Source organism: Strix uralensis, chromosome 1 (genome assembly GCF_047716275.1).
Source record: "Strix uralensis isolate ZFMK-TIS-50842 chromosome 1, bStrUra1, whole genome shotgun sequence".
Classification (NCBI taxonomy): Eukaryota; Metazoa; Chordata; class Aves; order Strigiformes; family Strigidae; genus Strix; species Strix uralensis.
In genome coordinates, this window is record NC_133972.1 from 159,426,772 (window position 1) to 159,454,285 (window position 27,514).

The following is a 27,514-nucleotide window of genomic DNA, read 5'->3' on the forward strand; positions in this document are numbered from 1 at the left end:
AGTTACATGCTTCCAGTGATTTGAAACAGAAACAGGCTTTATCTGTAATCTTCTGAGGTGAATTTAAAATTTTCCTTAAATTGAGGGTGCTTAGACCTGATACTTTGGCTTAGCACCTTAGAAAGACTGTGATCCATTGTAAATCAGGTCCCAGGCCAGGTTTATTTTTCAGGCATCCCCGATCTGTGACAGGATGCCAGTATTTGGTGATTTCTGAAGGAAAGATGAGTTGAGAAGCACACAGGGACACTGCAATAATGGTGGTATTTACGGGATGGGGAACCAGCAGAAGCCCTTGTTGGGCATAAATTATAAGCCTGTGTCAGGTTCCAGGGTGCACAGCTGGAACGGCTGCCTTCCTTGTCTTCCTTCCTCCCTCTTGGGAGCAGAATAAAATTGTTATTTAATGGCATTTCTGGGGTGACAAGTAATGTGGTACTTCTGTTTTGTAAGATTTCTGAAAATGCCCAGGGTCCAAACTTTTCATCCTTGGACCTGAGTCTCTTCTCACATCATTCAGTGTCATGTCCAGTAAGTGGCTGCAACTTTAAAAAACATTAAAGAGCAACTTTTTAATGTCCAGAAGAATCTAGGAAGACCCAGGAGTGAGTCAGAAAATCGATCTCTTCCACCAAAGGGGCTTATAATGGTGTGTACGTGGTAATAAGCACCTGGGAAATATCTCTTGAGAAAAGGACCCTAGAGAGGCACAGGTGACAGCACATTGTAGAAAAAAAACATGTATTTTTGATGCTTGCAGCAGCTGTTCAGAAAGGTGTTTGAGATACCATAGGTTCCTTGGCTTATGGGTTCCAGGGAAGTGTTTGCACAGCTGGCATGTGGGAGGCAACATGTGGATCTCTGATGGTGTAAAAGAAATTTTTTGTATTTATATGATGTACAAATGTGCCTCCCTGCCCCCATGAATCTCAGACAGAGTAGGTGTTTTTCAAGTTGGGGAAAGGAAGGGGAGATCCCATCTCATCATATACATATTAGGCTATCTGTGGTAAAGGCTGAGAATTTAAATGCAGCATCCAGAATTTTCTCACTGCCTATTTCTAAACTCTCCTGCAAAGGCAGTGCACAGGTAGGGATCTCAATCACAGTCTGCTTCTGCCATGAATACAGTAAAACACAGGCAGCGCCAGTGCAAAATTTCCCATTAGTGCTGAAGAGCATGTCTGAGGCCAGGCTGTGAGAGAGGTGAGGCTGGAGGTCTTCTCCTCCCCTCCGGGGACTGTGGCTGTCGACAGAACTAACAAACTGAATAAAGCAGAAATAAGAACCCGCAGTCCTTCCTGGTGAAATGAGGATCTCAATAACCTGTGTCACAAACGGCAATAATAAGCAGTCTCTTCTGTTTCGAACCGTTAGGAGCAAATGTGCCAGGGGTAGAAATAAGTCTTTAGACCGATGACTTAGATTAAAGAGGCTTGCGCCAAGCTGGGGTGAGAGAGGTGTACTTTCCTCCCTAGCCGAGGAAGCAGAAAGACAAACAGTGATTTGACTGTTTCCAGGCAAATCAGGCTGTTTTGATTACCTTCATTCTCTCTTTCAGCGCGCCTGAGCAAGCACCTGCATGCACGTCGGTGTGTGCACAGCCACGCTTGACCCCAAGCCAGTGACTGGGAAAGCATGCACCCACCGCATGACCAAAGAGCATATCACAGCATCAAACATGGTGGGGGAAAAAAGAAAAAAAAGGAGGGAGGCCCAAAACCTCCAATCTGACATACTCAGCAAGTTGCTAGTTGGCATGTTAGTGATGCCACCAGCACTAGAGAAGTAGCTTTCTCTCATGGTGGGTTTATTAAGAAGATTATTAAAACCTTTTTATTTAAAAATATTTGGCAAAGACTTCTGCATAAGTTGGGAGGGTGTTTTTGACCGCATCCACTTCCAACAGAGAAAAGAGAGTTTAACGGGGGAAGAAACCCAAGCAAAACCCCACCGACTTTCCTCATGGCTGCCAAAAAGCATCTTGAAAGAGCTTGCCTTGTGAGTGAGAGGGACACCAAGAAGTACTCCTTGGCCCTAGACAGGTAACACAACTCTGTTTCCTTCACTGACATTGCTTTGTCTTTGAGAGCAATATGAGACCACTGATCTGCTGACAGGCTGCGAAAGTCAAAGTATGGGGAGTTTCACAGTGTGTACAGGGAACATTTTTCACTACTTTCAAAATGTTTTGTTTGATTTTTTCCTTCCCAAACTTTCTTATTAAATGTTTGATGCATTTACTAGACAGCAGCCTTATATGTCTGCATCTGTGATGGATTGAACCAATCTACTGTTGAAACAAGTGTCTCCTGCTATGTATTTTATATGCTTAGTAGATTTATTGTAGGATGCAAAACCTCATGGATTATGCTGCAATTTTAGGCTGAATTATAATAGTGTTATTGACACCATGTTTGATTCAAGGTTTGTTCATGCTTGAATGTCTAAATAATCTATTTGGTGTGAAAGAAATGCGATGCCGTTAAGGACTTGATCTTGCAAAATTTTGTTTGTGTGGATAGTCTATCAGACTTGAAGCTGATGTACTTCTTGCATGCTAAAGGCCCTGTGAGTAAATGCTTGCCTGAGTGAGCAAAGACCCTCTGAAAACATACAATATGCTGTAGCTTGGGTTAAAAAATGAGTATAAATGTCTATCACAAAATAGTTTTGCAGTTGGAACTTATTTTCATTCTTCCTCTTGACTCAGACCAGCAAGTATTTTTAAAAGAAAATAGCTGCTCAGTTACAATTTAGCACCTCTTGACATTTCCATTATCTCATTGGTTTTCAGATTATTTATTGCTTGGCTCTCTTAAAACGCGTGGGACAGAAACTTGGCGTAAACACTGTCAGTTCAAATGGAAATCTGTCTCTTCATGTTCTTATACTGGGGTCACTGCCATCGTATTTTAGTCATTTGAATGTCTGGGTTATTATTTAAATATTATTGCATGGCTCCATAAATATACATGACACTGTCCAAAATGACTTTTGTGGTAATATTTATATTTTAAAATGATCCCATATGATTTTGCAATTCATTTTAGTTACTGAAGAACTCAGAGCTTTTTAGATAGTTTGCAATTTTGTGGGCACAGCCTCAGTGGTTGAGGTCCTTTAGCCCCTGGCCACCTCTGGACACAAGGACATCTCTGGACAAACCCTTTACACAGTGTGGGAAGGGGTGCCCTGAGACAGGGATAGTTGTTAGGCTGCCCTGTGAGGAAGCCCTCATTTTTCCCCAGATCACCAGGAACAGGGAATATCCTCAGTGAGAAGAGGGGTAGGATGAACACTGGGTGCAAGAATCCCCAACAGCTCATCCTTCCGTCTAAGAGCTGACTCACCTTCTGATGAGGTTGATTTATTTCCGATAATTATTTCTTAATTCAGGACTGAAGTTGGTTGGGGCAAATTGCTGCAACAATTTCAGTTGTTGGGCTGATTGCTGCAGATATGCCCAACAGCCCCAGAGCTTGATGGCCAGTCCCAGGAGGGACCCACAGCAAAGGTCCTGAGCTGGCTGAGTTATGGCAGTGGTAACTCAGCTCACCAGCAGGAGGAAGACTTGTCTTCCAGGCATGTGGCATTTGTGTTGCCCCTCCTCTCAGCTTTTCTTGCCAGGTGAAGTTTTATTAACCGCACAACCTAATTAATCTGTCCCTGCAATAACCAGGGGTCTCCCTGCTATTTGGAAGAGCTGGCAGCTCAGGGGAAGCCCTCACCCTGCTCCCCCTCACAGTCCAGCAACGCGGGGTGCCAGCCTGGGGGCCAGAGCCAGCCTGCCCAGGGACCCAGCATGGCGGGGTGATGCAGCCTGCTGGGCTCGGGCTTGCACAGACCAGCTGCACGCACAGCTTCAGGTGTCTTAAGCTGATCAGTAGCAATAAGCTCATCTTAGCCTTTGGTATAAATTACCACATTTTTCCGTTCCCTGTGTGTAGGCTTAATGAACAGCTCTAATGCTTTCAACAGAATTTATTTTGCACACAGATTGCCTATTTCTTTGCCATCCCCCAGCCTCTTTCTTTTTAATAAATGCCATTATTACAATACGCAGGGAATAAAACTGTTTTTATCTTAACCATGTGAGTAGGAAGTCTGAATACAGGCCCTGTTCCCTGAACACAAGGCTGTGGGGGAGGGTGTTTTGTATATGCCAAGCTGGTCTGTAGTCACCAGCAGGCTTGGATGCATTGAGGTCTCCCATGCCAAACCTGAAATGTTTACAAGGGGGTGGGCTTTAACTGAGCTTTCTGAAAATCAGGTCAGCTGTAGGCTTGTAGGATAATTCAGATTGGAAGGGACCTCAGGATATCTCTGGCCCAACCTCCTGCTCAAAGTGGGGTCAGCCGAGAGATAAAACAAGGCTGCTCAGGGCTTTATCTGGTGTAGTCTTGAAAAAAATCCCTCAGGATGGAGACTGCATGACCTGTCTGGACAATCTGCTCCAATACTGAATTATCCACACAGTCAATTTTTTTTTCCTTATATTCAGTCTGAACATCTCTTGTTTCAATTTATGTCATCCTTCCTCCATGCACAGCAGTAAAACTCCACCTTCTCAATAACATCCTCAGAAATATTGGTAGGTTGCTGTTAGGTGTCCCTGAAGCCACCTCTTCTCTAGGCTGGACAAGTCCAGTTCCCTCAGGGCAAATGCTTCAGCCCTCAACCATCTTGGTGACTCTCTGCTGAACCTGTGCCAGTTTATTGATCTCTCCTGTGCTGGGGACTCCAAAACTGGACACTATATTCTAGATATGGTCTCAGAAGTCTGTCCCAGGTGCAGGACTTTGCATTCATCTTTGCTGAATTTCGGTAGGCTCCTATTGGCCCCTTCCTCCAGCCTACAGGCAGCCTTGTCTTCCAATGTTTCAGCTGCATCTGTGGGCTGGCATCACCTGCCAACTCAATCAGGGTGCACTCCACCTCCTCCTCCAGGTAATGGACAAATATATTACTCAGGACTGGTCCCAGGATAGGACACCACTTCTCACCAGCCTCCAGGAAGGGTATGAACCAGAGTCTGAAGCTGAGCACTCAGAACCTTGTGCCTTATGCAAAAATGTTCTGTAAGGCATATCAAGTGAGATATGTCTGCCAGGCTTATACCAGTAAGCAAAAAGTTTGAAGTGAGCCTGGGAGATGATTTTTTTCAGGTGGAGATTGATTTTCTATAACAAGCGTGTAGGGAATGTTTTCTTCTTTTTTCTGCCTTCCTGCAAGTGATATGAAAACTCTTATGGGATCACCAAATAAAGGCTTTTCACCACTCCTTGTGCTTTGCAGAAGTCAATGCTCAGGAAAACTTTAGGTGTTTCTTATGACTTCTGAAGGGTTTTAGCTCTGGGCCCTGTGTCTCCCTTGTACTGGCTTGCCACCTGGCCCCAGGAGCACACAGTACCTTAGGGGACTCAGCAAAACCCATCCCATTGCTTTTGCCCTCGTGTTAGGTGACATGAGGACCCTCTAGAAAGGACTGTGTCTGACAGTACTGGCCATACACCATCTCCTTCAGTTATGCCCACTCCATCTTGGAAAGAAAATTAGAACTGAGATGGTAAGAGGTAGGGAACAGAAATTAAATAAATAGGACACCAGCTCAGGAAATTGATGGTTCATGGGTATAACAATGATACATAAAATCATGAATGATGTGATGAAGGTAAAGAGGGAATGGTCATTCATTATTTCTAACAGTACAAGAACTAATTAAAATATCAGGCAGACAGCTTAAGAGTAAAAAAGGATGTATTGTTTTTAAAACAATCACGATTAAACAGTGGAACTCAACACTTTCAAGTTATCCAGTTTTGTGGAAGAAAGATCTGTAAGGGACTATTAGACACAAGTTCTGGTTCAGCCATCTCCCAGCCTCCAGATTTGTGCAGCCAGGGATCAGTACTGCCCTAGACGTGTTCCTTTCTTGTACTTTGTCCTTATATATCCCCTCACACTCAGAGCAGAGTTTGGATACTTGGCTACACGCACCTTTGGTCTAACTCAGTACAGCTATTGTTATATTGTTATGCAGAAGGAAATTTATTGACAATACATTTATGCATACATGGCCAAGCTCTCAAAATGAGACTACATAAAATAACCATAGGACAAATTCTCATCTAGTAGACATCTAAATGTATGCAAATATATAAATATTTATCTTTGGTTTGTGCCCAAAATAGTGTTAAAGGAGAATCTGGACAGCCAGGCTATAAACAGGGTCTTAAATAACTTGGAAATATTCAGGATTGGTACATCAATTGAAGTTGGAGTGGTGCCAGCCTAAGGGAGGTGACTATGTCTTTGATAAATTTTTCTTGGAAGGCAGTTTCATTCTTCTTTCAGGCACCAAAAAATTACTATTTTCCCTTGTGAAGAAGATGCTCTCCTGTGGGAAGTGCAGTGATTCCACATTTTTCTCTTTTGACTGGGGATCTCATAATGGTCTAGGAGGATGGCAATTATTCCTGTCAGCCTGCAGATCAAGGCACCTAACAGATCAAGTGAAAACAAACAAAAGGAAGTTGTAATCAAAAGCTCTTGCTAATGATTTGTATGGAATCTGCAATACGTATCAAGATTTTCGCCTTCTGCCCTTCTGGGCATGACTCAGTAGGAGCCTTTCTGTGACGTTCCCCAGCAATCTTTTTTACAAAGGAAAGAGAATTTGAAATGGAGAAAAGATGATTTTCTAATCTGGAACTCTGCTTGCAGTGTGCTGGTGCAGAGATCTGATGCTCAAAGGCTACATCTTGCTCTAACAGACTCAGAAGGGGTTTATGGTTTGACAGAGCTGATCTCTGCACCTTAAACTTTTGATTCACACATTTATAAAACTGTCTCTTAGATTCTTTTAATTAGTGGCAGGCTGCTCTTGGAAGAAAAAAATAATGGTTACGTACAGGAGCTGGCAGGAGTCTTCCTAACTCATCAGGCCAGGTGCTGCTCTGCGAGTTCAAAGGGAGCAGTGAATGCTCGCCACCTCTGACAACCAGGCCACTTTTATTTAGGTACCCTTTAGATAGAAATATGTGACATTTGTGGGTTTACACTGTCTCTGTTTGCTATTGCATCTATTCAATGAGATCTGTGGACAGTGCCTTCCTACCCCTCAGTGGTACTCTTGAGGTTTTGTTAGCTGATGGAAAGACTTGAAGATTAAAAAAGGGAGGGGGATCACAAAGCGACCTATTTTGTTAACAGCAAGGAAAGGATTTGGTGGCTCAGAAATCTGCAGGGGTAATTTTGGCATCCCAGCCCTGACAGGCTGTTGAGCTGATCATGACTCATGTCGTTAAGATGATTTTAATGTTCAATGCCAGCTGATGAAAATTGCATTAAAGGGAAATTAGTTTTACATGCAAACTGTAGAAAAGCATTGGAAGTTAACTCCAGAGGGGGATCACAAGAAAGAAAAACTTGCATGCCCTGATCTCCAGAGGAAAGCAAGAGAACTACAGTATGTTATTCAGCCATCTGGAAGGAATCAATTTGTGGTACCTTCTAATTCATCAGGAGAATATTGCACATAAGCGACACAGTGCACATGAGGAGCCTGATGAATATAAAACTAAAGACTGGAGAAGGACTGGCTAGCGGGGATCCCAGCTGCCAGATGGGCAGCTCATTCCCCAGATGGCCTAGCTCCTATTTATTTGTTGTTGTGAGGAAAATAAAGGAAAACACTGACAAAAAGACTATGAAAATTCACTGTGTCCAGGCATCAGGCATTAAATACGACCGGTTGCTCTTTCATGCAAGCTCCTCACGTACATGGGGAACAGGTCGCCTCTGCTGAGCAAACAGAGACCACACGCTAACCTGGCTGGGAAATGGGCTGACTCAGGGGAACATGTTGCATCCTTGGAACATTTCAATAATATTTACAAAACCAGTTCCATGCTGATTATCTACAGTTGCAGGACTTGGTTGCCATGGTGGGTCAGCTCTTCTCCTTTCACCAGTACCTCTATGATGCTGATGAACATGAAGGGGCAAGGCACCCACAGCTCTGTGGCTGCCTTTGCCTCTCGCCCATTGGTGGGGTGCAGGCTGCGGGGCATCTGGCAGGACTTCAGATGCACTGAGCAGCTGCAGCCCCCTCAGGCTGCCCAAAAAGGCATCTGGAAAAAGCTTGTGATTTCAGTGCAGTTTTTTTCTTGACATCGACTACTGAAGATTGGCAGCCACTGGCATGATTCCTTTCCAGCGAGATTTTAGGAATCTTGACACTTCCATAAACAGTGTAGAAACGCTACATAAAGTCACCAAGATCCATGTACTTCCTGGAGCATAGGTCTCCTTCACACAACTGAAGAAGCAATTCTCCTTAGTCCCAAAGAAAAGTCCTTAGAATGGGGAAAAGAGGCTGTTATTACTGGGCGCAGTTACACCCAGCCCCACTTTATGTTCCCAGGCTGATTTCAGACTCAGAAACAGAGTGAAGGTGGCTGCATTCCTGGGCAGGCTTGCGAACTACGGCCCTGCACACACAGACCTCAAATAGCTGTAACACGTGGTTATATGGAAGTTATGTACATGCATCTGGGCAGAATTCACCTTTTGATGCCACAGTGTGCTCCCACGAGTCTCAGTGCATGGCAAGGGATGGTTCACCAACAGGGTTATCACATCAGGAGTAGCTGTGGCAGCAAATGTATCTGGGGAGACATAATGGTTTTCAGTCGAGCCTCCTGGGACATGTTGTTTGGTTTTTTGTTTTTTTTCCATTCTCTTCTCAGTTGAGAGATAAGGAAGAGGGAATGTCCTTGCTTACCAGACCACCTTGGGGCCTCCCCTGTGGGAGTCTCTGGGCTGCTCTTGTGAAAGCACCAGATGTCATGGTCATCCAGGAGCTCCCACAGTTGCAATGATGTAATGTGCTTGGCCCCAGACCTCTCTACCCTCATCTCATATTTCCTATGCAGGAGCCCTGAGAAGGACAGCACTGAGGTTTTGTGGCAGAGCAGATTTGGCTGGGAAATCACCTTGTCATGGAGCAATGCTCAAAGAACCACTTCTGCTGAACTTCTTGCCTTTCTATGAAATCAGTGGCACAAAGGGGTCAGCATACTATGAAGATTTGATTTATTTGATTTTTTTTTTAGGTCTTTGAAACTTTTGGGCTAATATTCTCTATGCTTAGACCCTGCTGATAGTTTTTGTACATGCAAAGAGAGGACAGAAATATCTTTAGTCAATTATATTTGAGAAAAAGAAGATTTTTTTTAAAAAATAGTCTTCCTGACAAAGCTGTTGGGAATAAAAAAATGAAATTTTCCATAGAATTGTCTCCATGCTCTGCTGAATTTGGTTACTATCTGCATGAGGTATGACTTTTGAAAATCATACAGTGTGCATAAAATATACAGCCTAAGAAAGTCACCCTGTGCTTCATAAACTGCTAAATGATGTAGGAGAGCCTAAAGAGCTGGGAAACACAGCCAGAGCCATCATTTCATGTGCAGCTCCCTCCTGCAAAGCCCTGCCTGTGTGAGCAAGCCTCTTCTATGACCTGCTCTGCTTTCCCAACACTGCTTTTATCCTTCAAAAGCATTAATTACATAGTTTCTGGGGCTGCAGGTTAGACACCCAAATAAACATGTTTTCTCTTTTTTAATCTTCTGTTTCTTTCAATCCTGAAGGATGAGCTTGCATCAGAAGAATTTAAATGAAGAGAGGCAGCAGCAGGAAGCAGAAGTTACTGAAGCTAATCCAGCATATCACTGTCATGGCTACTCACAGGCCTATGAGAACAGAAAAAGGGAGCACCATCAAGCCAGAAGGAAGCTCTGTGTAGCATCAGTAATCTGCATCTTCTTCATGATTGCTGAGATTACAGGGGAGTATGTTTGCCCAAAGAGAGCTCAGTTCGGTGCCCAGCACAGCCATACTCATGTCCTTTTGTATGCTCTTTGACAGGGACCTGTGATGCACAGAGGTGAACACACCTGGGATAAAATAACTCTCCTTTCTTCTCAGTCTTTAAAAGAATTGTGGGATTTTAAAACTGAAATTATCAAAATATTTTCATATATTCATTTAAGAATTGAATCTGGGTAGGAATATAAGATTAGTTAATGGTCTGAACTGTTCTCCCAGGTCTTTAAGCCTGGCTAAAAGTGGCTAGCATGCGTTAGCATTGTGTCACAAAAGGTTTCTAATAAATTGGGTTACATTTTTTTTGAAAAGATTAAAAGATTTTATATATTTATCCAGGCCAGTGAGACCTCAGCACTGATGAAGGCTGCTAGCAGCAGGATCTGATATAAAATGCAACAGTCTTTACAAAATCCAGGGAAATCCAGGGCCAGATTCACCATCTGCTTTTCTTCAGTTAAGTCAATGTATTTATACCAGGGCACGTTTGTCTTTTAAATTGGCCTGCTGGTGTGTCTCGGGATCAATGGAAGTTTATTCCCCTGTCTAATTAGCTTTCACTTCTGGACCTGTCCTACAATATCTAATATAACTATTTGGCTTGCTCACAGAACATTAGCTTTCATTTTGTCTCACCAATCTGCTCTCTGCATGGCTTCTGTGATATTTATACCCACCTGATAGTTCCTGGCTCTTTAATTTCCCCTTCTCTTCAATGAGGTGAGGTAAGATAAGGCATAAGGAATCCCACAGACTTTTGCCATATGTGCCACAGGGGATGTAACAAAAATCAGCCAGGAAAGCCTCTGAAACCCATGTTTTCCCAGCTTCAGCTTGCCTGGAGCCCCATGAAAATGAAGGAGAAAGGCTTTGTCTTCCCCACAGGTGAGAAGTGGAGACACTGAAAGAGCTGCTGCATTTCTGCCTTCTCCCCTGGCTGCCAAACGCAGCAGGGACTTCTCCAACTCTTCCCTCCCACGTGCTTCATCTGCATGAAGACCTGTTGTTTGTAGGTCATGTGCAATTCCCCCATGAAAACTGGTGCATACCACTAATCTCCATGGAGTAATTTCCAGTGCCAGAAGCAATGCATTACTAACAAAACCATATAATCAGTAGGCTTAAGTTTGGTGAATGCAGCAATGCTGGAGGATAATTGGAAGGACAGATGATATGCTAACTAAATGTTTCATTTTGCTTAATGGATCATACAACTTTTTGCAGTGACAGCTTAAGTAACAGGCTTGAAGACCATTTTGCTTCAGACCATTAAACTTTGACAAACCAGTTATTAACTGCAGTTACAGACAGCAGTCTATAGAGATTTTTGTAATTATGAACCATACATTTAATTTTTTTAATCATTAGGCTAGACTGCCTGTGCCTGATGATTGACCATTGAGTGACTGACAATTTCTACTGCTTTGTGGTATACAAAGCTATAAACATACATTGTGGGTAATAGTAAGTCATAAAGGCCACTTGTTGGGAGTATTGATACAAAGCAATAAAAGCCTATAACTGTTACACAGGCTTTACTATTGAAAATAAAGAATATGTTCCCCTTCCTTCTCCTCTTAAGGGCAAACAGCTTCAGTGGGCATTATTATGCTAAACAGAAGAAACAAAGCTGCATCACTTTCAAAAAGGTTGAAAAGTTGTGCTTCTTTGAATCCCTAGATCTTTCCTGTGATATTTTTGCTCAAACTGGTCTGTGCTGGCCTGTACTGCTCTCCCAAAAGGGGCACTGTTGGCTGAGCCTAATACACCAACTGTCTCCAAAAGATAATAATCTTCTGTTCTTCTTATGCAGATACATCACGATCTCCATAGATTTGGAGATATCAGTCAAACCGATGACACCCTATGTACAGCCCTGATACAAAAGAGCTTTCCAAGGATTTTTAGTGGCTAAGGACCAAATGCAGATTTCAGAATACTTTATTTCCATTTGGGCACTAGAGAGAGAGACAAACGCTGCATGTGTCCTCATGTCAGAAAGGAATATAAAGACTTGACCACATTGCTAAGATAAGCAGACTGAGATCTCAGAAGCTCACCCAAGGCGTTAATTATGCCAACAATACATAAAATAATAATTTGCCAACATTTTTCAAAGATGGCAGGCTAGAAGCAAGCTTGTGTAATGCTGTCCTACAGAACATGGAAATACAGTATCTAAAATGCAATAGGACTCTGCAGGCAGCTTGTGCTCTACAGATTTGATTGCTGAAAGATAGCTGATGCCTTGGTTGGTAACATCTGTGCACTGTCAGACAAGCCTACTTCCTTCTGCTATGCAAAATTGCTTCCCGCTTGAGAAACAGCTATCCTGCAAACAGTGAAACTCTAAGAGCTGTGTCATGGCTAAAAAGTATATGTGCATTTACACATGGTGCATGTTCTGGGAAATCCCTATTCTCTTGAATTTTTCATTTTACTGCACAGAATGAGATGCCCCCAAATTCTGCAGTCATGCTTGCTCCCTTTTGGGAATTAACTTTCAGGCAGCTGTAAATGAGATGTATAGGGAAGTAACAGAGAAAAACAATATATGCCCTATATGTGCAATATACATTCTCCTGCAGTACAAACCATACAGTATTAGGTATTCTAATCTAAAATGTGCATATGGGAGAAAATTAAACAAACAATCCATCCTGCTGGCATGAAGACTTTCCATCTATAAGGAAACAAGAGATATGTCTACATGTCCCTTTGGCAGTGGTATCTTGCCGAAAGTTTGAATGAGGCATTTTATGATGTTTTTCAGGATTCATTGATTCTCATATGGGTTGTGATCAGGAGAAATAGGTGAGCTGAAATTAAATGACTGAAGAAGGATGGAAATATATTGCCAAATTCAGAAACTAGATGTTTTGGCTCTATTATTTCACATTTCCATTTTTCTACATTTCCACTGTGATGAAAAGATTCCCCTGTTATAACAAGTTGGCAGGACAGCTTCCTGCCTGTAATCCTTGTCTTCTCCGGCAGCCACCAACAGCTGGGGTAGTTTAGAGCAATCTTTTAGTTTCTTTGGATTTGCCTTTAGCCCTGAGACATGGTTAGACGATTTTGGCAAAATAATGATATTTAGCTTACTGGGTAAAAGAAACGTGGTTTCAGATGGCCTAAAATGTTTTGGGGTTTTTTGTGTTTGCTTTTTTTTTGTTTTTTTTTTTTTTTTCCCAGGATTCACATGAAACCAAAACCCCCCAAAGTGAAATGACATTCAGACACATTTTTCCAGCTCTAGCAGGAATATTAAATCATGTATTACAGATGCAAAATGATAGATTAGTCCTGCACACAGAATATTTTTCTCTATGCCCTCGCCAAAATGGTCAGTTGTTTATCACAGCTTTTCTACTGGGACCTTTCTTTTTACTCCTGTTTTAGTGTTGTCTGTCACAAATAAGCAGTTGGGCATCCAGCCATCCAAATCTCAGCAAGAACATATGTATTTCCCTATAACAAATAGGAAATTAATCCCATAAACTAAGTATCTGAGTTTCTGTACATATATAAAAATATCAGTGATCTGTGAAAAGATAGTGGGACAATACTGGAAATGGGATCCCTAATACTGCTTTTCACAAAAAAATATGATATTAAAATTGTCACAGCAAACCAGTCCAATAGTAATATAACCACAGCACTAATGTATCACAACGCTTATTGTCCTTAGAACTCTGTCTCTCTCCTGGACAAAGAAATTTAGCTTATTTTTTTCTATTAATTCATACCTTTCACTGCACAAATGAGGTACAAAATGAAACTATCTTTGAAGAGTTTTGAGTTGTGTGTATGATCACCGAAAATTGAGTGTTCCCTTTGATTCACAGCAAAGCAGTTTGATCTGGTTGACCCAAACTTCTGACCAGAGCCATGACATGGATGCATGTTTCACACAGGTGGGCAGATTGCTGGGAGCCTGGCAATAATCACCGACGCGGCACACATCCTGGTGGACCTGACAAGCTTCCTGATCAGCCTCTTCTCACTGTGGCTTGCCTCCAAACCTCCCACCAAGCAGTTAACTTTTGGGTGGCACCGAGCAGGTAGCAAACATGTCACAGTATGAGCATGTGGAATGGGAAAAGGTAGTCATCATAGCCAGGGACTGGAAAACGTGCCAATGTCCAATGTAGGTCTGCAGATATTTAGAGATAGTGCATTAATGCTCTCAAAGCCCCCAGGACACAACAAATAGAGGAAGCCAGTGAGCTTCAAAGAAGTAAAGAGCACAGTCATCTCTTATATACAAAAATGTCTTTCAGTTCATTATTTAATGTAGTTTTGGGCTGGTGCTAGCTTTGGCTGAGATAACAGCAGCTTCCCTCAGTGACTTGAGTGTGAGGAAAACCAAGTTCTCAATCCACTATGAAACACAAGTTTCTATAAAAGCAGCAATACCCAGAAAAATAAGGGTCTACTCTATTTATAGAATGATAAAGCAAATCATTAAATTGTTTAAAAAAGATGGCAATGTTATATTTATAGAAAAGTGAGATCCTTTAACATTTACCATTTTCTAAATCCTCTCTCTGCATATCTCTTTATCACTGCTGTTTTTTATCAGATGGAAGCACTGGTAGGTTTTTAAAGTTCTCTGTCCTCAACCAAAATGAATATATTTACAGGTGACGCCTAATACCAAAAGTCTTACAGTCAAACACAACTGCTTTTACAAAAGACAAGACACCAGCAATATTAGCTATGAGAAAAATTTTCTGGGGGTATGATTCTGTTCAAGATTTAGACACCTAAATATCAATGTCTACACATATGTGAGCACAGGGTCCAAGTTTCCGATATGTTCAACAGAAATCTAGACTCCATTTAGCTGCTTAAACATAGAAGCCTAGTGCTACATCCCTAGACTGATGCATGGGAATGGCAGCTGTCACACAAGACCCAGAGGAGACTGCACAGGATGCCAAGAACAAGCCCAGGGTATCTCAAATGCCACTAGACAATCATAGTTAAGAAACTAGGAAGTGTTTCCAGTCAGTCAATGGAACAGGGAGCTGTGTGAATCACAATTAATTTGATGTCCTTTGTTCACAAAGAGAGCTTAGACACTTAGCTCACACCTACATGAGGACATTTTAATTTAGTTGTCCTGGTCTGGAAATGAATCCCATGCTGCATGTCACAGGGCTCAGTTTAGTTGCTCATATGTAAGTGATTAGTGCTGTTTGAAATGCCCTAATGTGTTCCACAAAGTCTCTAGCTGCCACTCCATAAGCCAATGGGTCTTCTGTACATCTTGTGTCAAGCCATACATGGAGGTGTCAGTGTATCTCAAATGGCTCTAGACACCTACGCACCTGAACTGAGGGCTCAGATGATAAATGCTTCAAGGATGTTCAACATGAAGGTCCAGAAGCAGCTTCTGACTGAGGATGTCTGTTGGCCAAGGTTGCTTGTAGCTGCAAAATGTACCAGGGACATATGCCATAGTCATCCTGTCTTTATATGGCTCCCTAACTATATTCTACCAACTCGGCTACAAACAGGTTGCTGGATGAGGGGGGGGTTTACCATGACTGAAGCATGGCTGGCATCATGCAGACAACACACAGCTGAATTTTGCAGCCTTAGCAAACTACTGCTTACCGTCAATTGATCCATAACTACTTTTTGTGTTTATGCTCTCCTAGTCTGGGAAGAAAGGAAAGTGAAAGAGGGACTTCTCTCTCGCTGATGTAGGCAGGTTCAGCCACCTCATGTAACTTCACTCTGTCTGTGTTAGATTTTTTAGTTTTTTGCCATTGCAATGCAGGATAAAAATCTTCTTTTTATCCTGGTAACAAAGAGAACCTCACATCAAATGTCTGTGCTATTTAATTGCATTCCATGATAGTTATCCTGTTTCTTGCTTATTTTCCCAGCTATATTTCCAGATTAATATGCAGGTGGGTGCCTTAATAGAGTAGCTGAGGGCAGTCAGGTGGGTGGCAGAGTCACTGTGCACTGACTACCAAGGTTTCGCAGCTGCAGCCCTCCATGACACTGGAAGCTGTATTTTCACTGCTTTTCTCAGACTGATAGATAGGGTTTGTCATGCAAAGGCTGTGTATGACAGGGCTCAGGTTTAGCAGAAGCCATCTGAATGCCTCCTGTCCTCTATAGCCAGAACCAGGCAGCAGAACCAGTCAAGACAGCAGTTCAATGCAATCCTTTGGGTGTGCAGCTACTTTCAGCAACCTGGCTAGAAGCACAATATTGAATGAAACTGGTAGTGTGATCCACACCTACTTCCAGGTAGGAAAGCTCTCTTCAACCTCAATTTCTTTATCTCTGGTATGATTCAGAGATTCCCAAACAATACTACACTATTGTTTGCTGTGCTCTGTTAGCACTAGTAGTTCTGAAGAAATGTAACTGAGAACATCTTGAGTAAAATACTACTATTTAGTACTACTGAACTGGTCTGTAAGCTTAGTTAAACTTTTGCTAAGATAACACATTGAGAAGTAATATGTATTTTCACGTGTGTTGGTAAAGATGACCTCTAACATACTCCATTGTGGAGTATATGCACACATGCACACAGATATTCATACAAGTGTTCACAAAATCTGCTGGCTCCTTGCATGTCAATGATAGCATAGACATCAACGACTTCAGCTGGGCCAAACTTGCAGGGTTTCAACCTGTAACTTGCAGTAAAGATACACACCAGATATGCTTTATGTTAGCTTCTCTCTATCTACTTTTAGATTTCCCTGTCAGCACACTTTCATTTGTTATTTTTCTGGTTTAGACAAAATGTTTCTTTTGATCAGCATCTGAAGCTTGGACTTCTGCAAAAAGAGTCACCCTCATAAAAATATATTCAAAATCATAAGTTGAGTTTCAGCTGCTTTCATGGACTGACAGTGGAGGTCTGCAAGTGCTTCATTCTTTCTGGCTATCTACTGACTTTCACTTTACTGTGAGCTTTTATTTTCCTTGGTATTGTCTCAGTTGTGCTCATAAAGCACCGCATTTAACCATTCAAGTCACATGGCAATTACTAGTCCCACATCCTATTAAAAACATGCTGCACGTTCATACAAACATCCCTGGTCCTCTCCTATGGCAGTGCAATAAAAGGTGGCCTTGGGAGATGGATTTATTTGAGCCCAACTCAGAGCCAATAGAGACAAAATTAAATTTTGCTGCCTTAGGGAAAAAATAACTTATTTCGTCCTCATCACTGCTGGTGGCACAAAAATGATTTTGTGGCATTGGCAGGATGAGTCCCAGGAGAGAGAAAGGAGAGGTTTTGCTGGCAGGACCTTGTTGGGGGCTGTCACTGCCTTTCTGAAGTGTGAAGTGACAAGAGGTGTGCAGAAACAAAGGAGGCTATTGGAGGGGGGTTATGTCTGCCAGTGGGTTTGGGTGAGCTGTGCCTCTCTCCTTCCCTCCAACCTCTGTTCCTGTGACCAAGATAATCTTGTTGGGGAAGGAGGGCTGGTTCCTGGGGTCTTCACACCATACTGGCAGGGCCAGGCAACTACATAAGATATAAAAGAATTGCTCTTTTATCCTTCCTTCCCATTACAGCTCCTTTTGCTCCTCCCAAAACTCCCCAAATAATCTTTTTCATCTCTTCAGTTTCTCCAAATGCTGCATGAATTCAACTCTGGATAGGGGACAAAAGTAGGAACAGGTAGAACAGAGCTAGGTCACCACATGCACAGGGCTGCCTTGGTTAGCCACTGGATTTGCTATGATCAGAATGGGGTTTGGCCCATTCTTTGTGAGCATCAAGGCTGCCAACACACAAGAAGTAACTCTCCTGGCTGTAAAACTCACAAACCTGGAAGCATTACCATCAATCTCTTAAAATTTCTTGAATTTCTGTTATGACTCCTGTTAAAATCAAATTATTTTAATTCCTAGAAATTCTGGGAGCTTTGATGTCTATGATAATAGTTTGGATGGTGACTGGTCTGTTGACATATTTGGCTAGCATGAGGCTGCTACACCCCAGTTACGATATTGATGCTACAGTGATGCTCATTACCTCTGCTTGTGCCGTGCTTGCCAACATCCTGTAAGTTACTTTGTTTTCCTTTCCATATAACTTTTGAACCTTGAACCTGCTTCTGTATTTCAATAAAAAATGATAGAGAGATACTGACCTCAAAAATATTAAATGTTTATGAGTTTCATAAGGATATGGAAAGGGGTAGAGAAGAGAGATCCTGCTTCTCATTGAAGGTCGCAGTTGCTCTCCTCTTTTCTGTTAGCTGCTATACTGGGAAGGGAAATTATGAATGCACAAACTCCAAGAAAAGATTAATCTCCATCTCACTTTTTATTAGATGTCAGAACATTCAAGAACTCTATAGAAAATGAGGCCTCATTAATTTCCCTGTTCACAGACTTTCTTGTTTGTATAAAAGACACTGAATCACCTTAGCCACTCTGCTTAGTTGCCTAATGTGTCTGATTTTACTGTTCAGCATTCACAAGTGAGAGGATTGATGACGCGTGTGACATCACTGCTTCCAGAGATGCAATAACCCCACTGATGTTTGCAGCTTTACATGTCTTGCAGACTAAGCTTGATTCTGCACCAGACTGGCCATGGGCACAGCCATGGGGCACAAACCAGGGAACACGTCTCAGCCCCTCTGGAAAAGGCAGCTCTGAGCAATGTCAGTCTGCGGGCAGCCTTTGTGCACACCATCGGAGATCTATTCCAGAGTATTAGTGTGCTAATTAGTGCACTTATCATCTTCTTCAAGGTTAGTTTTATTAGTTCACTTACCTTCCTCACAATTAAGGATAACAGTTATTCTCATAGCATTGTGACACTAGGTACTATGTAAATATTTTCTCTGTCTTAATGATATACATTGTAATTTAGTCAAAGACAATTATACTTATTCTTGGGAATTGAAATGACTGTTAAGAGTGTTACACTTGCTTCTTGGTGTTTCAACTGCAAGGAGGATACTTTGGTGTCTCTCCCTTTCTTTATCTGTAGCACCTTCATTCCCTGTGCTGAGGTTCCCTAACTGGCAAAGGTCAGCACTCATTCTGTACTAGATGAATGGAATATATTATTCTTTGAGATTAACTAATTAAAAATGGCAATAACCAACAACAATGAAATTAACAAAGTGATGTGTTCATATTTTTCTAGCCAGAATACAAAATAGCTGACCCAATCTGCACATTTGTGTTTTCCATCTTTGTTTTGGCAACCACCATCACCATTTTAAGGGATATTTTGATAGTGTTAATGGAAGGTAGGACCTGATTCCAGGATCTATGCAGTTATATTGTGTTTTTTTCTCTCTCTTTCTCCATAATGTTTATACTTGCTGGCAAAAGTATAATAGCACACTTCTGGTTCAGTTTCCAATATTCTCATAATTCTGATCATACTTTAAACCTAATTAAAATTTTAATCAAAACTGGTTTTTACCACTGCACTAGAAGATTTATACATATGCCAGTTTTTGTAAAAATCTGTGTACTAGTGTTTTGCTAATGAACTCCCAATGTGTTCCTAAAAATGAGTTGCTTTTGTTTGTTGTATGTGTAACATTGCTTTTTATCACCCCTTTGGCATATGAGATGTCTACTTACTTTGTTCATTGTGTAATTCCTTTACCCATGTGAAATACAAGTCTTTGCCAAAAAAAAACCTAAAGAAAAGACTGTGCTTTGAACTGTGTCTGTGAAATAGGCTGAGTGCAAGAGGCAGAAGTTTAAAATATTTTTAGTTATGCCAGTCCAGAAAAGCAAGCTGATGGAGCTTTCGAGTCGCATTCAGGTGCAAGGGAATAGACAATTCTCAGCACATCAGCAGCAAGAACAGCTAGGCTTAGCAATATTTAATTCTGTCAGCTATGGGCCTGAACATTTGATTTGCAAGGCCAAATGACTTGAGCAGTCATAGATGCATGTTTTTGCCTTCCTTACACTGAATAATATAATGCAACCTCTTTCTCAGCTATGAAGACATAAGGATTAAAGGGAAAAATAGCTCTAACAGCATAGGTTTTGAATGGATATGAGTTACTCAGTATGACTGTCTGGATGGCTATTTACTTCTCTCTTTCACTCTGCACCTACTTCTGTTTCAAGGAAGAAAATTTCCAATATTGTTTTACAGTAAAGTTTCATTTTAGGGTTGGTTTGCTTTCAGTGAGATAGAGATACATTTGTGTAGAAGTGTACCTAGACAGAACGCAGCAGCTGGCTGTATCTTGGCTGCCAAAAAATCAGAAGATCTCTTGATTACTGAAAAAAAATCTAACTAGTAGGAAGGCTTGGCAGCCCCTGACACTCAGGGGTCTCTTTCTCAGAGCAGTGATCCCCACCTTCTGTAAGCAGTGCTGACACGCCAAAATTGGCAGTGCTCTGTTCCCTACTGCAGCAAGCCCTTTTACACTGTCCTCCTGGAGAGGGCTCTGATCTTCTGTCTTATAAGTAGCATATTCTGCCCAGAATTTTCCAAAGAGAAATTGGATGTTGGAGTCGGTATTGGAGGTGGCTCTTACCCCATGCATCCAGTCTGCCCAAGGGTGTCAGCCCCACAGACCCTGCGACTGACTGTTATCAGTTACGGTATGAAAGACAAAATTAACCAATACTGTGCTTAGCACTATTATACTTCATAACTGATGGCATTGAAAATATTTTTCAGTTTACTGATTCACGTGAAGCATGATGAGCATAGCTGTTCACATGGGCATAGAGGTGCATTCCCCTCCACGGAAGATCTGTAGTTAAATTCCTTGGTCAAATTTGGATTTAGATTAAAGTCTGAATTTCATGTTGCAGCTCACCCTATCACCCTCTGAATGAAGGTCATCACCATCATCATCTTCTGTAAAAAGGCTCATCTAGGAAAACAATCACTGATCTACTCAATAACTAGACCTGGGATCTATTATCATCTAAGATTCCCGAATCAAACATTTTTATTCTTTATGTTTGTCTTTCCCTCTCTGCTAAACAGATGCTTCTCTATTGTGTAAATGTATTGACGCCAGAATCCCTCAGAGGTGCTCAGGTGATGCCATAAAATCTGCACTCACAAAAGTTGTTGGTGTAAAACTAAACAGCCCACTTCCCTATGTAAAATGGACCATCAGAGTATGTCATAAGACATGCATGAGTCTCATTCTTCCATGGAAAAGTATAATACAAGGGATAGAATTAAATTTCACAGTGAATTCTGTGAAAGGCTTTCCAAAGCATTAAATATTTTAATAAAAATTATACATCTAACTGAATAAAGGGTCATAATGCATTTTCCTCTAATGATCATCATTCTTATATCTTCAAAATATGTTTTTTTTCCACAAATTTCTCCTTTTAAGGAACATCAAAAGAATTTGCTTATGATGCAGTGAAAGCAAGAATTTTAACAGTTGAGAAAGTGGCATCTGTTCACAACCTTCATCTTTGGTCTCTGACAACAAATCAAACTATTCTGTCTGCTCATGTTGCCACAGGTCAGTAAATTTCTGTAAATGGGGAGTGAGTATTCAGCTGCTGCCTAGTAAAGGTCAGTCTCTCCTGATTGGGATACAAGTGACTGTATATGTGTTGCTTATTAAAACAAATGTCATCATTTTGTTGGAAAAATAACAACAGCAACAACAAAGCTCTCAAATCCTCCTCACAGAAATCTTGCCAAAACAACAGGGACCTTTACTTAGCCCAAAACTTGAAAACCGCAGAGGTTATGGACCAAGGAAGTACACTACAAAATATTTTAAATAAATAAGGAGAATTAGACCCAGACTGGATTTTTCTCACAATATCAAGTAGATTTTGAGGTGAATTTGTCAAACTTGAAAACTGTTGTTCCCTATAAGAAAAACTTAGAGGGCAAACCTACATTCCTGATCCATCTATACCTGTAAAACAATCTTTAAAACATAGCTTGGAGTGTAGAGGTAACTCCAGGGGAACAGTTCATATTTAAAAATATTTTTAAAAATTATAGTCCTTATCCCTATTGACAAACTGTCCACGCCCCAAACAATTTTCTTGTTTATCTGTTTGCTTTGCACAAGTTAAGGTTTATTTAAGAAAAAAAGTCCACCTGTGTTTAGCTAAGAGCAGGTTCAGAGGCAAGGCCCTTCGTGGAGTCCCACTTCCCAAAAAGAGTGAGTTCTATCAGCCACCTGAAACACTTGGCACTGGTGCTACTCCCTGACTGAATGAACTAATCTTTATTAAGTATTCCTGCTTTCCTCCAGTCTTCTGCCAAACTGAATTTCTTTGGTGATTACTCTTAGATCAGCTATTGCCAAAATTGCATATTCCAACCACGTTTGAATGAACAAACTTTTGCTGACATGAAGGTTCTTGAAAGGAGGATAAAAAGGACAAGAAACACTTCTTAAAACAAACTTCTTGTTAGAAATTTGTGAATAGTTTCTGTCAGTAAACACTCTTCTTTAAAGTATTATATTATATGCATTTTGATTATTTTCTGTTTGCTATCTATAGCAGACACAGTGGACAGCCAGAAGATTTTGAGAGATATTACCCAAGCCCTGTTTGAGCACTACAGCTTCCATTCCATCACCATTCAGATTGAATCAGGAGAGGATCAGAAACAAGACTGCTACTTCTGCCAAGAGCTCAGGGATTAAAGGGAGCAGTATGCTATGCAAAATAATGATCCCTTCTCTTACAGGTCAATGGAGACTGTATGTGCTGGTTGTATGTAATTGTTTAACAACAAATGGTAATGAACTGAACTAAAAAGCTCTGCCACTGCGAGCAGTGCATGGACCTTTCTTTGTTGGTACCATCTACCAGGTGAGAACACGTATTGGATCCATCCATCAGCTAGATTACCTCTTCATCAGCGGTTACTTTCAATTACAAGAGAATGTATCTAAATTATTCTTGACTAGAGCAGCAGATTGGCACTAAAGCAACATTTAAGAGTGCCTGTTTGTAATCACAGGTAACAAAAAACTAATCAACCTTCAAATCAACCAGCAGACCAATTATCACAAAATGTAATTAAATGTAATTTTGGTGTTAGCAAAGCTCAACACTTACTCAGGATAAAAGAGAAAATTTGAATTAGTACAAGGGATGAAGAGATCTGGGAAAGAAAGATGGTGGCATGTGCTTTCTTTGCCTTTTGGCAGACACTCCTCCTCCTGTATATTAAGGGAAGTATCAGACGTGTGCCATATTCTGCAGTGTGGATCACTCCATTTACATTTGACAAATAGCTCTTTGTTTTTTATCTAGCCCTATCCATTTTTCATGCAGCCCTCAGCTAGACTCTTCTGCAGTATTCTGCAGTATGGGCAGTATTCTCTACTATCAAGACAACCCATAATTCATAGCGCACTGCATCATGATAAGTTGTGATGGAATATTTGTAGTGGATTTTTGGGTGTCCGTGTCACAAGGTACCACTGGGTCATGACAATAAAACTGACCAGGTGCTCCTAGAAAAGGAAAAAAATAATTAGGACAAAGAAAGACTGTGGGTCATTGTGAACATCATGTCTGGTGTGCTTCATAGTGTGGCCTGTGGGGTGTTACTCAGTATTGCTACATCCCTGAAGTCATATCAGAGAAATGAAAAATCCGTTGGCATATCACACTGACATTCACTGTACAGGGAAGGGATGTCCCTCTCCTTCAGACAGCTAATTCCCAGATTCCTTAACAGGATGTGTTAAATCTTCCTCTTCTGCATACCTGGCAATGGTTACTGCAGAACTGGGAACAAAGAGTTGTGTCTTGCTTCAGTGCCTCCATTTTTGTCCAATAAACTGAATTAAACTCTCACCTGTTAGCAAAAACAAGGGTTGCACTTCAAACTGTATGACTCTTGTGGTTTAACCCCAGCTGGCAACTAAGCCACCACAGAGTTCCTCAATCCCTCCCTCCCAGTGGGATGGGGGAGAGAATCAGAACAGTAAAAGTGAGAAAACTCGTGGGTTGAGATAAAGACAGTTTAATAGGTAAAGCAAAAGCCATGCACACAAGCAAAGCAAGACAAGGAATTCATTCACTGCTTCCCACTGGCAGGGAGGTGCTCAGCCATCTCCAGGAAAGCAGGGCTCTGTCATGCGTAACAGTTACTTGGGAAGACAAACACCATCACTCTGAATGTCCCTCCTCTTCCTTCTTCCTCCAGCTTTATATGCTGAGCATGACATCATATGGTATGGAATATACCATATTTGTGCATAGCATTTGACACTGTCCCATACAACATCCTTGTCCCTAAATTGGAGAGACATGGATTTGATGGATGAACCACTCGGTGGATAAGGAATTGGCTGTATGGTTGCACTCCAAGAGTTGCGGTCAACGGCTCCATGTCCAAGTGGAGGGGGGTGACCAGTGGCGTTCCTCCGGGGTCAGTGTTGGGGCCAGTGCTGTTTAACATCTTTGCTGGTGACATGGACAGTGGGATTGAGTGCACCCTCAGCAAGTTTGCCGACAATGCCAAGCTGTGTGGTGCATCGACATGCTGGAGGGAAGGGATGTGCCATCCGGAGGGACCTTGACAGGCTGGAGAGGTGGGGCTGTGCAAACCTCATGAAGTTCAACCAGGCCAAGTGCAAGGTCCTGCACATGGGTCAGGGCAATCCCAAGCACAAATACAGGCTGGGTGATGAGTGGATTGAGAGCAGCCCTGCAGAGAAGGACTTTGAAGTAGTAGTGAATGGAAAACTGTCTATGAGCCAGCAATGTGTGCTCGCAGCCCAAAAAGCCAACCATTATCCTGGGCTGCATCAAGAGCACTGTGACCAGCAGGTTGAGAGAGGGGATTGTCCCTTTCCACTCTACTCTGCTCTTGTGAGACCCCACCTGCAGTGCTGTGTCCAGCTCTGGGGCCCCTAACATGAGAAGGACATGGACCTGTTGGGGTGGGTCCAGAGGAGGCCCATGAAGATGATCAGAGGCCTGGAGCACCTCCCTTGTGAGGACAGTCTGAGAGATTTGGGGTTTTTCAGCCTGCAGAAGAGAAGGCTCTGAGGAGACCTTATAGCAGCCTTCCAGTACTTTAAAGGGGGCTACAGGAAAGCTGGGGAGGGACTCTTTATCAGGGAGCGTAGTGAGAGGATAAGAGGTAACAGATTTAAACTGGAAGAGGGTAGGCTTAGATTAACTATAAGGAAGAAATTCTTTATTGTGAGGATGGTGAGACACTGGAACAGGTTGCCCAGAGAAGTTGTGGATGCCCCCTCCCTGGAAGTGTTCAAGGCCAGGTTGGACGGGGCTTTGAGCAATCTGGTCTAGTGGAAGGTGTCCCTGCCCATGGCAAGTGGGATTGAACTCGATGATCTTTAAGGTTGCTTCTAACCCAAAGCATTCTATGATTCTATGATATCCCTTTGGTCAGTTGGGGTCAGCTGTCCCAGCTGTGTCCCCTCCCAACTTCTTGTGTACCCCCAGCCTACTTGCTGGCAGGGTGGTGTGAGAAGCAGAAAAGGCCTTGATGCTGTGTAAGCACTGCTCAGCAATAACTAAAAGATCCCTAAATTATCAACACTGCTTTCAGCACAAGTCCAAAACATAGCCCCATACTAGCTACTATGAAGGACATTGACTCTATCCTAGCCAAAATCAGCACACATGCTCAACTACTTCTTCACAAAACAACGTCAATTCAAGGACATATGCCCTTGGCCATAATAGTGCAGCTTCACTTTCCATACAGAACTAGACATAATGTTTACCCACTCCGCAATCCTCACTTCTGCAGCTGTAGGGCTCATTTTATTAACAGGTTTGTTAAGAACAGAACAAAGTATGCGATACTGAGTTGTACTGAGTTTCTAGGCTAACAGTTGGAAAGAACATTGTGCTAAGGTATAAAGAGGTCTTGCTTTTTAGGGAATTCAGTTTTATTTGTAATAGCTTCACATTAGTTTTCTACTTTATCATCCTAAAGAGATTAGAATTTATTATTAAGGGCTTTTGGCTATGGATAATACAAAACTATGTGATGATAGATTGATGTATTAAGCTGGCATTTGTTACCTGGTAGGGGGAACAAGAAATTATTCTGCTTTGTGGAGGCATCCCAGAAGGTCTTAGTCAGGTAAATCTCCCACTGAAATCAGATAAGGTATTAAAATACAACACCCACTAAGAATTTCATGAGTATCTCATTATTTACTGGCTTGAAAGAACTGAGAACATAGCAGTGGTATTCAGTATAGTAGTAAAGACAATTCTTGCCCTTTACAGCTGAAACTCCAGGACATAAGACACAGATAAATCAAAGCACAGTAAGAAACCCTAAATGAAGAAATTGCCTTGTATTTTGGCCAGTTTCTCTGCTGGTATAATTTAACATAGTTGCCTCCTACCAAAGGCAACTCAGCTGTGCTTGTTAAGTAACCTGAACATTGGTTGGGGGGCACAAGTTAATAGTGTGGCTTTCATATGAAAAAAAAGTCTTTCAAAATGTTTGAATAAGATGAGGATACAGACCTGGATATAATAGGGAATTCTGGGGAACAGTTTTGTGGTCCAGAGGAACATAAAAGATGAGTGGGTGACAGAAGTATCCATATAGTCCACAGATTCACTTCTGAGGTTTAGGCTGATGTGGAGATAAAGACCAGAAGTTTAAGAGCAAGTGCAGATCTTGAAAAAAATTCAAACAGATAAGTGACATATTCCACCAAGAAAGTGACGCTGAGTAGCAGAGCTGTGGAAAAGATGAATGTAAGCAACACAAGAGGGAATGGAAAAAAGAAGCTTCAGGAGCCAGGACCAGGACTGATGAGGCTATTGTCCAAATGAATTGAAAGGGTGGCTACATATTTCATTACGTTTTGGAAAAAGAACAGTGAAATATAGAGACATGAGGAAAGGAGTTAATCCAAAATAATGATCCTTAATGAAAGGGAGTGGGGGAAAGTTGTAATAAAGAAGAAGGAAGTGAGGTAGCAGCTGCCATCCACGATAATCCTGATGATCCATCAGATCCTCAGAATGGTAGTCTGGGTATGTGAGTAGTGAAGGTCAGGGCAGGAATGGGGAGGAAGTGGAGAAGTTTGGGTTTGTTAGCAGTAGTAGACCTTGTATTTCAGATGAAAGAATTTAACCATATATTTTTAGCAAAAGGTAGAGACTGCAATTGTCTCTACTTTCTGTTGTGGAATTTACTCTAGCAGACCACTGTAGCAAAAGTAATGCAATGGCTTGTGAAAACACAAGGAAATTTTACCTAAATGTAACACACTGAAGATTAATTTAGAGCAAACATTTACCTGTAGTTATGAATATTGCTATAAGGAGCTAAATCTTTAATGCTCCCACTATGTATATGAATGCAAAATGTAAATTTGTTCTTTATCCTGATTCGCAGAAAAAAGACTCTACAACTTGAAATAGAGTTATAAAGCAGGTATGTTTTACTCCGGCTGGGGTGCAAGGGGATTTCTCCACAAAGCTTGCACACCAACAGCACTTTTTACCAAAAACTTATAGAGTGTGGATATAGATATTCATTGGATTACATTACACAAACATACATATGCATGAGTAAGGCTGGGTTAGTTCTAAAGGCTGGTGTCAGCAGTTTATGTTATCTTTGCACCTGAGCATTGCCTCCTGGGGGGCGTCTTCGGGAGGAAGGCTCGTAGTCTTT

General features: G+C 41.7%; 1 protein-coding gene across 1 annotated transcript; it reads left to right on the forward strand.

The window, feature by feature from the left end:
• Positions 1-1,965: 1,965 nt before the first annotated feature.
• SLC30A8 (solute carrier family 30 member 8) lies at positions 1,966-22,520 on the forward strand. The gene is made up of 8 exons (XM_074894436.1): positions 1,966-2,045; positions 9,657-9,861; positions 13,817-13,955; positions 17,791-17,944; positions 18,452-18,641; positions 19,043-19,148; positions 21,234-21,368; positions 22,375-22,520. Exons 1-8 carry the CDS (start codon positions 1,966-1,968, stop codon positions 22,518-22,520), a joined length of 1,155 nt encoding a protein of 384 aa, XP_074750537.1.
• The last annotated feature ends 4,994 nt before the right edge of the window (positions 22,521-27,514 follow it).